The 18,405-nt window shown below is 39.8% G+C and overlaps 1 protein-coding gene and 1 long non-coding RNA gene across 2 annotated transcripts in view; both read left to right on the top strand.

Annotated features, from left to right (window-relative positions):
* The window catches only part of LOC139695424 (uncharacterized), a 55,407-nt gene extending 51,253 nt beyond the window's left edge, over window positions 1-4,154 (top strand). The window contains exon 3 of the long non-coding RNA XR_011702315.1: window positions 3,976-4,154. This is a non-coding gene — a long non-coding RNA (uncharacterized lncRNA). The remainder of the gene's footprint in view (window positions 1-3,975) is intronic.
* A 420-nt stretch (window positions 4,155-4,574) lies between these two features.
* Window positions 4,575-18,405, top strand: part of LOC139695368 (protein CEPU-1-like) — a 375,969-nt gene continuing 362,138 nt past the window's right edge. The window contains exon 1 of the mRNA XM_071594091.1: window positions 4,575-6,066. Within this exon, the coding sequence (XP_071450192.1) occupies window positions 5,934-6,066 (133 nt within the window). The 5' untranslated portion in view covers window positions 4,575-5,933. The remainder of the gene's footprint in view (window positions 6,067-18,405) is intronic.

Consider the following 18,405-nt stretch of genomic DNA (forward strand, 5'->3'; position numbering starts at 1 on the left):
ATAAGTGGTGCAAGCTATTCCAAGATGGCCGAGATGATGCAAATGACGACACTCGCTCTGGATGCCCCAGCACGTCAACAAGAGACGAAAACGTTGAAGCAATGAAAAATGTTGTTTTGAAAAATCAGCAAATAACTGTTAGAAAAAATACTGAGGATATTAGCATATCGGTTGGCTCGTGCCATGTTATTGTTTCGGATGTTTTGGGTATGAGACGTGTGTCAGCGAAGTTCGTTCCGAAACTGCTTAATTTTGAACAGCAGAACCGTCGCATGAGCATCGTTCAGGAGCTGTTGAATGACGTCAATGGTGATCCTGATTTGCTAAAAATGATCATGATTGCTTACGAATCCTGGGTTTATGGTAATGATGTCGAAACCAAATCCCAATTGTCCCAATGGAAGAACCAAGAGAACAAAGACCGAAAAAAACACGCTAAGTACGATCAAATGTCAAGGTTTTGCACAGTGTTTTCTCCGATTACTATCGTGTAGTGCATTAGGAGTACTTACTTGAAGGTTGTACGGTCAGTAAGGAGAATTACCTTGAAGTGATGCGCCGTCTGCGAGAAGCAATACGACAAAAACGTCCGGAATGGGGGAGAAACAATTCATGGCTATTACACCCCGATAATGCACCTGCTCACTCATCGTTGCTTGTGAGAGATTTTTTTCACCAAAAACACCGCCATAATCATGCCTCAGCCACCATATTCACTGGATTTGGCCGCCTGAGACGTTTTCCTATTCCCAAACCTGAAGAGACCTAAGGAAGGACAGAGATTTGCAATGATTAAGGAGATATAGACTGCATCGCTGGAAGAGCTCAAGGCTTTACGAAAAAGTGCTTGTCAGGATTGCTTTGAGGATTGTAAAAAACATTGGTATTAGTGTATTTTATCTTGGAGGGTGAACTTTGAAAGGGGCAACTTGAATATTGAAGAAAAAATAAATATTTTTTCATGAAAATATAAAGTTACCTTACTTTTTGAACCCATCTCGTGTACTTAGAAAGGAGAAAACATTGCTTACAACTGCCTGCGGAGAAAAAACCGTAATAGACTTTGTATACTGTAAAATAGAAAAAAAAGCATATAATTCCCACAAGTGCCCTTGTCAAATAAAATGTTCCTATCTTTTCAAAGATTTATAATGGACTTTTCAAATTTAGAATAAAATAATGCATGTGATAACCTACGAAATTATAAGAATGATAAACTTTCTAGATACTCTTCATAAACCACCGCACGACCATTCTTAGAAGAAGGAAATAATAGTTTTTTTTGGAAAAACATAACTGCAAAGTTGTATATAGTTACAGCAGAAGTACAATTATAAGTAATATCCTGCAGAAAAAATCTATACTTGACATGTGAGTTTAATTGAATCAATTTACAGTTTGAATCATTAATTAGCCATCGAATTAAGAAAAAATAGGCCATTTTATGCTATACACGAGTATACAGCTACCTCTGTTCCTCTGCATTATATTATGAAAGTCTCGCTTCAAATTGAATAGCCAAATGCTCATGGAATAATGAACTTTTGTCCAACACACAAGCCTGCAGTTTACACGCCAACTTCATTTTATCGTGCGCTGCCGCGACTTGATTTGATAATGTCATTATCGCTCCCAGTTCGTTGGCCGTAGACTTAGGTTTATTAGATTTTTGTAGCCACGAGAAAATGACTCAGCACATCTTCATGCTCTTATGCTTGGGCGATTCCCATGCTTCATGGGAGGAAGCCCATGAAACTCAAAACTGCCCTCCAACTTCAACAGATGAATGGTTCGCTGGAATTCCTAGGAAGTCGCAGCTTTTTTGTCCAAGTTTTTCATTTGCCCTAAGCAGTCCAAAGTAGGGTGCGTATAAAGATGAGCGGCGTTTTTAATGTGAGTGATGAGAAATGAATGATCTTCAGAAATAATGTGATCATTATATAGCCAGTTTTTCAGCCTTCTATAAAAGGTCCTTTAATTGGCCGTTAGAAATGTGGCATCGGTTTATGTCTCTCTTAAACTCGTCACAGAAAAATTCCTCATTGAAAAAATTTAAGTCGTTGACACATAATCGTGCAGGAGTTTTCGATTTAGCCACTTAATATGACCGATATGGCCTACTTCAAAAATGAGGGAAAGAAATTTGGAAGATATAAAGATGAATATTATCCCTGAACGGATCTTCTAGAGTTATGAGAATACCTGCTGGTGAATTAATAAAGGTACTCCACTGAATATAGAGCGTTTTTAATAGTAGTTGAATTCACCTTATAAGGGAAGTAAAACGCCTTTATTGGTTCCTAAGTAACATGTAAAATGATCCTGCTTGCCTAGTGTGCTGTTATTTCCTGCCACACACACCAACCAAAAATCTGGCCTGGGACAACCTTTTCCAAATTTATTATGAAACATTTTTTTGCGTACAATGTTTGGAGAGGCAATTGAAGTTGAGTTGATAAAAACGGTTTCTCAACCTTTTTCGACGATCGCTTCCCAGTAAATGCTTCGTGATGATGTTATATGAACTTTTTTTCAATAATAATGATACCATTTTCATCTGAGTTTTTGGAGAAGAAAATGTGACATCCTTACATTGTAATCTTGCCAACAGATTCAATTTCCAAAAATTTAATTCTCTGCGTTCGAAAAAAATATTGAAAAAAACTTGTTATACCTCAAGGTATGATATTTTCTCTGGAGAAAGAATAACTCGATTTCCTTAAAAATTTTCCGAGGAGAAAAACTAACCACAGAATGCTGATCTCCGTGCCATGGGCGAGGACGAGAAAATTTGTAGTAAGGGAAAGGTAGACAAAGAACGAAACAAATAGTCCAAGTTGAAGCTCCGGCCAAGCATCTCCGTCACCACTTGAGATCCTCGATTTCCTGTGGTAGAATAGAGTAAATAATAATGACCATTGAAGTAAGAACTAAATCTAAACACAACCGTCGGTATGAACCAAAACCCCATCAAGGGTTCCGATTTCCGTTCAGCCAATCGACTAAGAATCATTCATAGTGTCAGTATGTAACCATTTATCTCCTTTGTAAACAAGGGAACACTGTTTATCCCTTCATATTTTTTGACTTAACAATCTGGTCATCTTTGTATTGCCCTTGAAGAACATCGTAGTGTTTTTTTATTCGTTTTACCTATTCTACTTACGTGCTCTGCGTAGTTTTCAAAATACATGGTGAAATGGGAGATACCTGTATATATTGTAGTTACGGCCTGCATTCAGTATCTCAATCCTATGCTCATAATAGCAAAACATGACCATCGATTTTCTCTTATAATTGTGTATACTCATTCCTTATCTATGTAAAGTGGTGTTCATTACTTTATTGATTGCATCGCTCATGGAAAAAAACACTACTCGACCATGTACTTGCAGTGGATCTATGAAGCCACTACCGGGGGAATTCTCACATGTTAATAGAGATAATTAGAAATTATATCTATTATAAAATTTAAATGAAACCATAAAGAAATTCAAATGAAACCATTTAAATGAAACGTTATTAGTTTTTAAAGTTATCGCACTCATTTCGAGTCCACAACTCACAATGTTGCCGGTTACTTTATGATCTGAGGACAACAGATATTCAAAATACTTGTTAAATTTGTTTTCAATATTATAATTGGAAAAATTATTTACCATGGGCGGCATAGTGTAATATTTATTTCCATTGACATGTCCTCATGACTCCTCACTTACATCCACCCCTGGCCTATAATTGGCGTCCTCTAAATATATATTTTTTTTCGAAACCGATGCGTAAAAGTTTCGCAGTTGAACACAATAGTTTGTGTATTGAAATCACGAACAGATTTTTGGTTCAAAGCTTACCATTCTTCCGTTCCAAAAGTATAAATTTCCAAAGTTTCTTTTACGTCCAGGCCATTATAGCCCTCTGTGACAATTGGTGCTAGGGGCTCATGAGACAAAATTTCTTTCTCTTCCCCCGCCGCAGGAGCAACCGAGGTCGAAGAACTTCCGTCTCTGCCGCACATACCACCAGCCGAACGGAAACAGGCAGGAGACCCCCTCGCTGGAGTTGGTAATAATATGATGGGGGAGGGGCGCATAAGAAAAAGAGCGCCGTTGGACCTGCAGCAACCCCTTGCCGCAGAGATAGAATAAGAGGCCTTCAACAGCTGTCGCGAAAAGAGTGCTGGGAGGGGCAGTGGGGGGAGGACCCAGGGGCGAGAGAAAGGAGGGGGCGGCGGAGGAGGGAGTCGGATAAAAGGAAGAAAAGCGAAGAAAGAAGAAGGGGATGAGGAGGAACTGAAGAGTGTAGCATTGGCTGCCAGAGGAAAGGGGCGAGCGAGGCCAGTGGGGGTTTAGGGGAGGGGGAGGAGGGCGGAAAGCCGGGGAAAAGAAAGGGAGGGGAAGGGGCTTCTTTAGGTGGACGGGGAGAGGGGCCTTTGGGGAGTGAGAGTGTGGGAGGAGGGGGAGGAGGTAGGGTGCGAGGCGGAGGGGGGTGGCGGAGTGTCTGTGGGAGGGGGGATCAGGAACGTGAGGTCTCTTGGCGTGTTGTGTGAGGCGAACCATTCTGTCTTAGTACACGCATCCTAGCGCCCGTCGCCAGAGTTAGATGGGATACGTACAAACAGACGCGCACGAAGGACACAGCCCGTGTGAGGGAGTCACGCTCGCCGACCCTCCGTGTAGTCAGAAGCCTTTGCGCCTCTGGGGCCTGGTCTACTGTTCATCCACGAGTCTCTGGTCTCTCCGTTCTGGTGGCATCGTCTGGGATTTCAGCGGTGGCTTTTAGCGACTCGACTTTGACCGGCCCCCATTTCTCTCCCCCCCCCTCTAAATTTCCCCGTCGCACACACCTGTCCGAAGTGCGTCGGACACTTCAGTGAGCGCGTGTGGACATTCCCGCGAGGGAAATCGTTATTAGATGTGTGTGTTAAGCTTGTGATATTTCCGTTCGACCGTCGCTCTAGTGGTAGTGACGGAGAAGTGCTCGACTCGAGATAAAGTCGTCGCATGCACGCGGGTTTCCCTTTGTCATCAGTGCTGGTGCGTCGTAGTAACAGCAGCGTACAGTTGCGTTTCGGTCGTGTGCGCCGTCAAAAGGAGGTGAACACAGAATATCGCTCTAAAATTCACTTTGGAGGGCCGCATAAGGTGACACAAGTGAGTTTAGATTCCCTCTCAAGATTTGGATGCCATTCACGGCGTGCGAAGTGTTTTACTGTGCGGGAAGGGGCCAAGTATGATGTTAGCACGACGCGCCGGAGATAAGAGGATACCGTCGATTCTGAGGTTTGGGTAAGAAGTGTTAACAGGATGCCTGTACCAATATTTCGCGTTGAATTTTCCTGTTTGCTAAACCAAATCGTCTAAGTGGATGGATTATTGTCAGAAAGCAAATTCAACAAATCGTGCTCAGAGTTGGAGCAAATCTCAAAATTCTTGGTGCACGGTGATCGCAGTTTGCGGAATCGGACGTAGTTCTGCGGGAGTTTGCGAACGATTTTCTCCACCCATTTGCCCCCTCAAATTTCCCTCCAATCACTTTATTAGGGATAACCAGTGACTCATTCCGTCTCCCCTCCCCCTTCGACATCCCCTTCTAACCTCTCCGTGAGTTTTTGTGGGTTTGCGTGTCTATTTCCAAAGTTCCTTCCCCCCCTCCCATTAGAGTCCAGTCCCGTTCCCACCCTCGTAAGAAGAGGACAACCTGTTGGGTTTGGATGCAAGCGGTGCAGGGGCGTGTGGGTGTGCGCGGGGAGCTCGAAACTCCGTCCATAGCAGTCAGAACACCTTGGGCTACACATTGGACAAAAAGAAGCGTTGACAGGGGGCATTCGACCTCCTCCTAATGCCTTAGGAAGCCCGGGGAGGATAATGTGTGGTCCTGCACATGTGCCCGCCGGTGACTGTTTCTTGGCCAAAACATCCCCTTTGCAATGAGCCATGTCCCAGCGAGGGCTAGTTGCCAGCATGCTTGGGGGTGCGTGGGTGGAATGGACGACCGTGGCGCCCCGTTTTCATCGGATTGCCGCCCTCTCAATCTTCATCCTGCTGATAGTTCAGCCCTGCAGGACAGGTAGGCCTAATATTAGGAGTCGAAAGACCTCAAACCCGTTTGTCCAATTGCTGACGCCGTAGAGCTAATGGATCCGGCGGCACGCCTTGATATCTTTCTTGGTATTGATGGTATCCTTTTTGAGATGGATTCGTTTCTTGACGATTGGCTTTGACAACCCAACAGTTTCGGCCGTGCCCTCTGAAGTAAATAGATCCTTTGAAAGAGATGTGTATTATTTTTTTTTCTTGAGAACTCAGGAGGACCACAAAGCAAGGTTGTGGTTTCTGCCTATAAAGTCACGCCATCTGGTTCTGTGGCGAAGTCGGCCGTGCGGTCTCGGCTTCAAGGCCGAACGAAACATTCTATGAAGCAAAAGGTGGTCGAGTTTCGTCGTAAACGCGTTAGGAAATCGGGAATATAGCTGCCGTAAATACTTCTAAAAAAACTTATCACTTTAAAGACCACTTAATAATCATTCCCTTTAGAAATGGAGTAAGCGCGATCCGCATATCTAGTTGTTAATCAGAATCTTACCCGTTTTGTATATAGTGCCATATATTTCTGCTATCCATTGAAAGTTCTCTCCCATGTCGAGGAACGCAATAATCGAAGTGCTTGAGAAAAATATAATATATTGCAATGTTTTTTTCTCGTATATCGTTAAGGGCTCATAGAAGTTAAGACATGGAGAAATGTGGGATTCTTTCATAATATATGTATTGAAATAATTCATTGTGTTAATATTTTGGAGTAGGTGCGCGGGTGCTATCGTGTTCGCTCATGGAAGGGCTTCGAGTTTTCTATTTTGGGGATTTGGGCCATTATTTCCTAATTTTCTCAGTATATTTTTTTTGTCTGCCCTAATTTCTGTTAAATACAGGTTTATTATACAACTGAATCATTACAAAAATTCATTAACAAAACTACTCGTTGAGGTACGCGTTACCTACTGCTACATGGTAAAGGAATACAGACACAGACATAACACTTATACATATTGCCCGTAGACGATATTTTTCTTTATGATGAATACAATAACACGCAAATGAAGGTTACAGGTTAGGAATTTTATGTTATTTCTACATTATTTTAGCTATATTCGTTTGTTCTTGAAAGTCCGGGATTTTTTTTTCTAAGCTTAAGTGGATAAAAAAAATTATTTTTGAAGTACTTGTGGTCGAATCAAAATTGGGACGAATATTGGGAATTATTGATGAATTAACTCTTTACTTCATTGAATATTAATTATTTAAATAAAATTTGAATACGATCAGGATAAAATTTGTTTGAAGGAAACATTATAAAATAGTTCAAATCATTAATCAATCAAAATGTCCTGCTCCTCCTAGGAACCTTGGTAGATAAGAATGGTCCAATTAATGGTAATTAACCAGATAATTGCTTCAGTAGCAGAGCTTATTATGAAGTAAGAATTATAGTATCAAATCATTGGGTGTTCCATCCAGTTTATTTCCACCTATGATTTTTCACAAGGTTTAGTCCGCAGAAAGTCCACTGTAGCCGCATTCCTAGGATTGCCGAAGGAAGCAAATTTTCTACCTGTTGAGATTGATGTTTAATCGTCTCTAGAATCGGTTAAACACTACTGGTATAATTATATTATTTATTTCTTTATCTAATTTTTTTTCATTTTTAAATGATTTGTGTACAATTTCTTTCATATAGTATAATCATTTAATTGTAGAAATTTGTGGGTAGCTCATACTGTGATAGCATATATACTTTGTCGTTAGAATAGCTGCGAATCTCTGAACTGTTCCTTTGCCTTTTTAATTCTTTCCTTTGTTTCTTTTGCTTACATTTTAGCAATATTATTGATTGGTTCTGTTAATTTAACAGCTCTATGGACGTCATATTTTTAGTTTTTTAGTTACTATGTAACTTTCTCTGTTTTCTCTAGACGCTTCTTGTGCCCCTGTGCCATAAATAAATAAAGTGTTCCATGAATTCTGGCTGTAGAGTTTTTTATTTATTTATATATACCCTGCAAGCCACCGCCAGAATGTGTGGCAGGGGGTGAATACACACCAGAATAATTTTACCCCAACATGACCCTACCGCGGTCGAACAATTTTATCATGATCCTCTATCGTTCGTGGAAAAAATGGCATCTTAAATTTATCTGTTCTACACTTAATCTTTCTCATTTTATTACAATTATCTCTCCTAACTTAGTACGATGGGGGTAATAATGCATTTTCAACATTACTGCTAAAGAGATTTCCTTCCGATTTATGCAAGAGCTTCCATCTGTAGTTTAACGTAAGCTCCATAAGTGATTACTAGTCCAGCTGCTCCAGTATTTTGCATACCCTACCAAGTTTTAAGAAATAAGATTTAAATTCCTTATAGCTTTGCAGAATGTTTCCTGACTCTGTGACGCATGGACAAAAATTCAGTATTTTCCTATTTCTTTCATTTTTTTCGGCTGATTGAAAGCGATTTCCCTGTAGAGACGTAAGTTAAATTTTTATTGCGTCATTATTAGGAATACTTACCCACGTGAAACACTTGCACCCTTTGACTCGTTTTTATTTTAACATAAATAGGTCATTTCAACGCAAACATGAGGTAGTATGCTCTTTATTGCATCATTTTCCTCATGCACTCTTACTACGTTTCTTTGGGATCGGGGTAAATTTATGTTGATGAAATTTTCTGCTGAATGATATGGGATTCTTTTTAATCCTCTGTGTTGACCCCATGTACAGGGAGTCTACCCATAACAACGCTTTGATCCAATGACCATCCGGAACTCCCCTATAAATAGATTCGTTGATAAACAACCACTTACGAATGGGGAGTGCTGAACTCAAGGTTCATTTTTAAAAGCTATTCACAAGTAAGAAAAAATTATCCGCTACACTTCACAGAAATATCTCAGGGTCAAGTCAGAGTAGCTTGTCGTTTGGGGTTCTATCTAGAGATCTAGCAGAGAAAAATTATTCCAGGAGGGTTGCGGAACTATAGTTTAACATTAAGTTCGCCCTAACTTACTAGATAATCTGCCTACGCGTGTACGTTCTAACTGACACAACATGTGGAGTAAGTGCCATATTAAGTATGATTACTGTGACTGGGAGGATATATATTCGTTGAATTACAATGATGATAATGCTTTTTATGATGATTTCTTCGTTTTTAGCTAAAAATGCATTTTTCGTCAAGCTGTGTTGCGACTGACCATTGCTTTTTGTTTTCAATACGAAATATCATCAATTTTGTTGGATTCCAGTGAAAAATGTGGAATTAAGCCGGTTTCAAGTATCGTCTCTTCAAATACATGATTTCAACGAAACGCTTTCACTTTCCTTCAGAAAAAAAAACATGTAATTTTCGAAGAGAAATTCAGATAATCAACGTGCTATTGTCCTCCTGTCCTAATGGATTCCATGAACTTTAAGTAGTGCTACTGGAGTAAAATGAAAGAGGTATGCGGGCTTAAAGGTCGTTCTGTCCAGTAATTGCTTTTCTGAAACCATTGAAGTCGTCGCAAATAATTGAATGAAGCTTAAATAAATGTTTTTTCGTTTCACTTGATGCTGCACAGTGTCCTTAGTACTCATTAGTTAGTATTTGGTATTCATTATTAAAATGTATGGTTATTAATTCCATGTTGGAACACCTATGATCCTTCGCTTGCCGCAAGGTTTCCTATTATGATGCTACATGCCCGACATAATGTTAGGTTTTCCACTCTAATGTCAAATTTTCTAGACTTATTCCCGCCAATAAATTAAAATTTCAAGAAATTGTGCAATAAACTCTCTTTTGGTTTATTCTAAATATTGGAGAAAAAGCCATGACGACGGTCATTCACAACTAATAATTTTCTCATGGCAAGGTCGTCAGGCTGTCGGCTCTCCGAAGCCCATAGAATAACTACTACAAGGAGCCCCTTTAGAATTTTTTATTTGATACCGCAAAAACAATATCGTAATTTGCTCTGAAAATTTAATTGATGCTTCCATCGTTTTCAGTGGCTCACGTCACGTTTGGATTGGGATGAATTTGGGTGTAATTGTTTAAACCATGCGTCTGAAAATACCCCAGTTATGTCACGTTTGGCTATTCCTATTACTGTTTTGACTTACATTAATTCGCAATTGAAATCAAATACGCTGAAAGTGATGAAGACAGTTTTTGAGGAGGGGACTTGACGCAGCGTTTCGATTTTCCGCACGAGTGTTTTGAGACTCCCGCATGATTTCCAGGCAAGAGTTCTCTTTTGACGGAGGAGTCTTTTATAACTCGAAAGCTTCCACTCTTACCTCCCGGGCTTAATTTCCAGCTGGCCCATACCCCCTAATCGCCTCGGAATCCCTTGAGCTACACACCCCACACTCCTTTCAGCCACTCGTCCCACGTCCCCTGGCATCCTCACCCACTTCCCCTTGGCTCAAAAAAGTCCCTTCAACTCGGACATTCATCTTCTTTCTTACCCCTTTCATCCTCAATCATACTCTTCTTGCCGCTTCTAATTGGTATCATCTTATTCGGAGCGCCAGGTGTTTTTTGTTTTCAGTACTGTTACATGTAAAAGAAGGAATATTTAAGCTGTCAGCGCTCATAGTTCCAATCGTCGATTATTTCGCGTAGATCGCCAATGAATGGGACCAGATGAGCTTGCCTTTTGCTTCTGGGAGGATCTTCGTCAATGTTTATTGGTCACAGATTCTCGTGCGTTTCGTAAATACTAACAATTCTGAAGACAGTGCCCATCCACTTCAAACGAAACACATGCATACGAGTAAAATCGGTCCATTGTTAACTTAACAGCTCACGACGCATAATTTATGAAATAAGCCTATCGATCTTGACCAAGTTATACGCAGATGAAACATGTTCTGAGGAGGAAGCGTTATTTTGAATGTTAGCAGTCGGTCATGCTAATGATGAAAATGAATTCAGGTTTATGTCACACATAGGAAATTATTATTCGCTAATTTTTGAAAAGCCGCTCATAATCCTATTTTTTGGAACCACAGTAAAACTTTGACGTAGTCCTTTGAAACTTCAAATCATTCCTCACTAAAGCAGAAGTAGTCTTATTAAATACGAGGGTCATCCGGAAAGTAGTACCCGTTCGTGCCGCATGAAGTGCTGACGACGCGAGTAGCCGCTGGACGAGGTCAGATAGCTTCAGTGGCTTGTCTGCCTTCTCTGAGCCAAGTTGCGTGACGCTAGCATTGCCTGTGTTGTTTCTGTGATTGTTTACAATGTTTAAAAAAATTGAGAACGCCGCCAGTTGTGAAGTGAGGGCAGTGATTAAATTCCTCAATGCAAGAAACGTTCGCCCATGTGATATTCATCGCCAATTAAAGGAGGTGTATGGAGACAATGTAATGGACGAGTCGTCTGTTCGGCGGTGGTGTCGCAACTTCAACATGGGGAGGGGGAACACACACGACGATGAGCGTTCGGAGAGACCGTCTGTCATTACAGACCAACTGGTGAGCTCAGTTGACGAATTCGTGAGGAACGATCGGCGCGTCACAATTGATGACATCTGTGAGCATTTTCCCAATGTTTCTCGAACAATTGTTCATGAAATTGTTAAACACCATCTGCATTATGCAAAAATTTGTGCAAGATGGGTCCCTCGCGTATCTCAATGAGCTGGCGGCGAAGGACTATGCAGCAGGAATACAGAAACTTGTCACACGTTATGACAAATGCCTTAATTTGCTTGGAGATTATGTTGAGAAGTAGTTTAAAGTATCCTCTTTCAAATAAAATTTTTTATGTTTGTTAATATTTACTTTTGTGTCTTTATTTCACGAACGGGTACTACTTTCCGGATGACCCTCGTATATATGATAGGTTTATTTCTTGTAATGCAATGAAAATAAAAGCATAAAGCATGGATCCCTAACAAGCTCTTAATAATTGAATAAACAGAATTATCGCTGAATTGACCTAAAGGTGTTTCTACACAACAGGTTTTAGTAATGAGCATTATCTCTATTTCTAATAATCATAAAATGCCAATGTCCTTAACATGTTGTTTATTTTATTTTTTGTTCTATTGTGCCATCCAAATGTTACGTGCCTCTCGTGAGTACTTCTTCACCATCTATACATACATATATTTGTTAGGCATGTATGCGTATATATGTGCTTGTACATATATATATATATATATATATATGTGTGTGTGTGTGTGTGTGTGCGTGCGTGTTAAAAAATAATTATATATACGTATAAATATATAATTATTTCTTAACTTGGAGACAGCTTTAATGACTTTAAAGTTTCCCCTATTTTGATGGGAAATGTTGGACAGCGACCCAACGCAGAATTTAAGGGAGTGAAATCTTACGTCACAAACCTGTCCTATAAATCTCAAATGAAAAGGGGCTACTGATAAATTTTGCTGCATAATTCATTGCTTATAAAAAATATTAGGACTTTCAGTCATCCTTTCAGTGGTGAGATATTTCTGTCACCATTAAAACCTACCCTTTGTACACCATTCTATGAATAACTTTGAAACTTAGCCTCATTATAAACAACCCCTAATTATAATGGACTGAAATGATGACTAACTACGAAAACCGTATTAAGAGGGACTACTGATAAACCTAAATCCTATTGGATTAACGCTTACGAGACGGCTTAGCTGTGGAACAGGCATGTGATGTAGCACACGTGCTTTGGATTGATTACCTGCATGTATGGGGATTATCTGAATGGAAGTTTCAGGCTCTATACCTGAAAAGGACACACTTTAGGTGAGTTCTTAGTCACTCTGTTTAAATTATCATTAACTCCTCGCTTCTGGCAGGAATATTTTTCAGCACATTTGAATCCAATAATTCGGACTTTTTTCCCAGTTTAAAGCGAAGAATGTTTATATAAATGGATTAAGGAGAGCTTCTCTTGATGTCGGGTCGTTATGTGGCTCCCCGAATGATCGGATTGCCGTGATGACGCCAGAGGCTTTAAAAACTTCCAACAAATATTTGAAATTGAAACGTGTTCATTCCCAACAACTGCGATTAAATTGAACTCCTTTGCTCGAACTTTTTCAATCCGTCAGACAGGAAGGTTACAAGTGTTCTAATCTTAAAAATATCGATTTATTTAATTACTTAAATTCGCTGAATGAATTCATGGTCCACCAAAAATATGTCCTATGAAAATTTTAGAATTATAATGTAAAGATTGGTCAGGAACTAGCTTTTCCATGAAGAATAGCAGCGACAGTCTAAGAAAGTCTAAATGATATGATTATTGCCTATTAAATGTGATTTAATTCTAATTTCAATCAAAAACCTGTGTAGTATACGATTTGTATGCCTGCAAAACTATTTTAAAGCATTTTCTGTTTGGATCTAATACTTATTGTTCTAATAACTTAAATACGGTCTCTTTAAGGTATTTTAAAGTGAAGTGGGACTGACTCTAATCTCATTTTGCTACTGTTTTATTTTCATCACGATGGGTATAATTAAGCTTAATTACCACCACGCCCGTATAATTTGATCTGCCTTGCTAGACCAGGCAATCAAGCAACGTGTCGGCCAGTGTTTGGGTTTTTTAATGCCCCAATAGAACTTCGTTTAGATTTGTGCATTTTTGTTTACCATTTGTAATGACTCATTATCTCTTGGGTGGAGTATTGAAAAAAATAAAATTTATTGAGTTTTAATTTATTATAGCATAATCTTCCTTTTTTTCCAAGTCATATTCAATAAAATATTTCGAGTCTGTTTTCATTCACATGCTGAATTTATTGTGGCTCTTTTATACCACAGGGCAAGTACGTGGACTCACAGGCACTTTTTGTGATAAAGAATTTATTCGGAAAAGCACTTAATAATTAACGGCCCCTCCCTTTCCTTTAATGGTTTTCAGACCAGACAGATGACCGGAACGAAATTTTCGTCAATTCCAAGAGATATAGGTGAAATGTCTCACCAACCGGCAAACATAAACATTTCGCCTGCCATCTGCTAGTTTTTGACCACTTATTTTTATTATTCGTCAAGGTTTTAAATTTAACTCTAGGCATAATTCACGGCTAATCGGCCACTTCAATATTTTAGATATCACGTCCCCCCTGATGTGGCTATTAATTATTGAAACCATGATGTGTAAAAACAAACTATGACGATTTGGTTGAGTATAGAACCATTTTAACCAATTTTAGCTTTTCTTCGTGGTTGCACGTCACAATTATAAAGAAAGAACGTGGAGGTCGTGCTGGAATTAAAAAAAAAACAATTGAAGCGGGAGGCCATTTTTTATGAAACACCCCGTCGCGTTACTAAAAAAGCGTCTGGTTGGCGCTTTTTTGTGAGGCTCCTCCTCTGACCGCGGCAGAGATAAAGGGTTCATCGTCAAAGACCCCGGTTCCCTCCAAAACTTCCCGGAAGAAACCGTTCCCCAACTCATTCGATTATCCTTGCCTAATCCTTACCCCCCTGGGCCCTCATTCTTACGTCTTTTTACGTCCTGCGCTCGCATGTTTACGGATTCCCTTGTCGAATGGTTAGGACCTAAAAGAAGCGTATACACGTTTGAGGCAAACATCACTGTTCATGGTGGGCATAACAAGCAGTTTAATGCCTTCCAACCCCATTTTCGAACTGCCCCTCCTACGGCTTTACATAACTCTCTCTCGCTTAGGGAATTATCTCACACAGAAAAATAGCCCGGATACGTATCGTTCCACAGAAAAGCCTGCAACCAAATTCCACACTGCTCCTTTAAAGAGTTTTGGAATCGTATATAGGCAGTCTCGAGTACAAACATCTTAAAATTGTTTGGCTTTTTCACACTTCATATGGATTCTGCGTTTTCTGAAGAGGAGGTAAAAGCGAAACGGAATTACCATTAAAGGGCTTTGGGGTGGAAGCTATAGGGCTTTCTGCAGATTCTCTTAAACAAGATCACTTGAGAGCAGTAAGCATTTTGAAAGCTTGCAGAAAATGAATATTCAAACATGAACATGGAACTTCTATTTTGCTGACGCAAATAGGATTTGAATCTTAAAATGCCACATTGGTTATGTTCATAATTCAGCAGGTCTGCTTACGCTAAACATTAGTGTGAGACATCGATTACTGTGATTAAGGATCACTGAAGCCCCTGGATTTTTCACTTTACTTAAACTGTTTGCTCAAGAATATGAATCAAAGGGTGAAGATTTTCAATCATAATGAAGAGGACTCTTGTAACATATTAAGTATTAAAGAATTTAAGTCATTCTATGGCATCCATTTCATTTAATTTTCATCTTAAAGGGTGATGCTGATGTTTCAAATTAAAACATTATTTGGAGCATGAACCCAAAATTTTAAATTTGATTGAAAATAAAGATCCATTTTTCTTAAGAATTTGGACATCTTAATTCGATGAGTGCCGGAGCAGGTCGACTTGGTATTATGTATGCAGTAATATTGCCATGCAATAGAACGGAGTATATTACTTTTTATAGGTTAATTAGGGTCAATAGCCTCCAGCAGAATGTATCGTCGCAGTTATCTCCCATGGCATAGTTCATATAATCGGAAAACATGGAAATAGTGTAGATACATATGTACATTTCCTACAATCAGATATCTATCGGCGGTAAGAGTAATCACTCTATGTATCGAATTCCTGTGTATAGAGTGAAACAAATAAAACATAATGGTAAATGTTTATTTTGTCTAAAATTATGGGGAAAAACCAGGATTATAACACTCGTGTTTATTTTATTACAGATAAGAAAGGATTGTAACGATTCCTTAGAGCACATTATTTGGTAGCCATTGAGTTTTTAAGCGTTACAGTTGTATGTCCACGATGATCGATTTGAAAAACTAACATGTGTCAACATACAAGCTATTGATTCCAACTCCTCTGTTTATAACATGAGCTTTACATGTAAATAAAATATTCATCGCAAGAAATTTCGAAACATAGTAAGCGAAATTATGAGCGAATTATCACCGAGGGCCATGCCGAATCGGGGGGCATCGGGCTCAAGTGTGGCTGTTCAGATGACGGAATAACTCTTCCTTCGACCCTCAGTTATTTTCTAAATTTAAATTTTGAAACATCATCGTCCCGTTAAATTCTATTCAACTTATCACTGCTAAAAACTGTTTTTTTTACGACTGAAATCAAAATCAAAAACACTTAACGCTTGTCTGGTTTTCATCGGTAGACAGCAGAAGAAATATGTTCCCAGAATAGGTGGATCGCAGACGCCCCTCCTGTTTGAGCGCCAAACCTCTTGTTTCTGGGAAATAAAAATGAATCAGCTGGATGGCCGGGATGGCGAAAAGGGAGGGGGGCGAAAAGGGAGGGGGACGAGGAGGGGAAATGTGGGGGTGGAGTGGGGCGGAGAGAGTGGCCATGGTTTTCTGCGTCGATAACGCACAATCACGTGTTCGCTTCGGTGTTTTCACGTCGAGGGTCGGAAGAGTGGATGATCGGACCTTATGCCTTCCCCCGCCCTCCCTCCCGGCCTTCTACCCGAGAAGCATTCTCGCCCACCCGCGGAGGCATTGTGCACATATGTATTCCAGGGTGACGTTCACCCCAGACTACACTCAGGCATCCGACGTAAGGCGTAGGTTCACCTTCCTTCCCTCACTCCGTTCCCTTTCTGCATTGAGCTTCGACTTGAGGTACTATGACGAAGGCCAATATGACCATGCTCTTCACTGCTTTGCTCGAAATAATCTTTGAGAGAATCTCTGCGTAACATCGAAGCTGCTCATGGGTGATAACAGTTTTTATGGTTGTAGTCCACGGCAAGGATCATTTAGCCCTAGTTCCAATCGAGGCATATTTTTTCGGTCAAGTGAAATGTTTACTGCTTACTTAACGATAAAAAAGAATTTTCTTGAATAAGAAATATTGATATTGCCACTCGATTTTATCATGTGTGTGTTTGTGTGTATGAATGTATGAATGAATATATGTATGTATGTATGCATTTGCACGTATTATTATTATTAGGTAATCTACCGGTTAAGGAAGGTTTTTGGATGGACACAGCTACTAAATAAAACATTTTGTGACTACGAACAAAACACAAAAACCAGCATCCTACTCTATATCAGGTCCCTCTTCATCTCTGAGTTCTTTATTCCTCCCTTCATCCCGTTCAACATCCCTATCCTGTTCCTTCCCTTTCCTCGTTTGCCTAAAATTCTCCCCTCTATCACAGTCTTCAACATCGCACTGCCGGTCCATTTTTCCTGCCTCCATAGGATTTCTCCCAACAAACCTCTGTCATTGCCCACCATACCAAGTACTTCCTCATTTGTTTTCTTCTCTGTCCATTTCACCTTCTCCATTCTTCTCCACGTCCACATTTCAAATGCCTTCAATATACGTCTATCCTCCTGCTTCAATGACCACGTTTCCACGCCGTACATAGCTACGCTCCATATCAAAGTTTTCTTAAAAACAGTCTTTTCTTAATATCCTTACTCAACTTCCCTCTCATCAACTCCCTCCTCCTTTGAAAGCCTCCTTGCCTAGCGCAATTCTTCTCCTTACGTCCCTACTACATTGACCGTGTTGGTCTAAAACACTACCGAGATACGTAAACTGTTCTACCTGCTCTAGGTTTTGCCCTCCTATTTTAATGTTAAGCTTAGCCTTTTTCTTTCTAGAAAATCGCATAACCTTTGTTTTATTAATATATATTCTCATCCCAAACCTGTCGCACTGAATTTCCAATTCACTCAGCAATGCTTGCAACCCCTTCGCTGATTGGCAAGCTAAAGCTTGGTCATCAGCAAACCTAACTGATTAATATATACGTACATATATATATATATATATATATATATATATATATATATATATATATATACACACACATTTATATATATACATACACACACACAGGGCATTGACATTTGAGCATCGACATCGGCCATCGAGCATCGGTCCGGCTAGTCGAAAGATCCGGTGTTCAAGTCCCGGTCATGCTTTTTTATATTACAAATATTTTTGCGCTTGTGATATGTTCGATTCTGCCCTTCCCACTCATTATACTTCATTGGGCAAGGATGAGACAAAGTAGTCCCTTCATCCACCAAACCCCTACCTGCATATAACATTAACGACAATTACAAATACCCAAGCCCTCTTTGAAGGAAAACTTTATTAGGCGGGAATCGCACCCGCGATCTCTAAGTTGGCAGGTGCTACCCTCCGCCACTGAAATCTTCCAGATATGAGGTATCTCTCTAGTAGTTGGTAAAAATAATACTCGTAGTAACAGTACAGCTCGAATGCCACGGAAGATGGGAAGGATAAATGTTTCGGATTCGCCTCACAGAATCTGATTGTTACTCGATCTTCGGTGGACCAATTGCATGT

The sequence above is a fragment of the Hetaerina americana genome, unplaced genomic scaffold (genome assembly GCF_022747635.1).
Source record: "Hetaerina americana unplaced genomic scaffold, ioHetAmer1.1.p SCAF_6, whole genome shotgun sequence".
Lineage (NCBI taxonomy): Eukaryota > Metazoa > Arthropoda > Insecta > Odonata > Calopterygidae > Hetaerina > Hetaerina americana.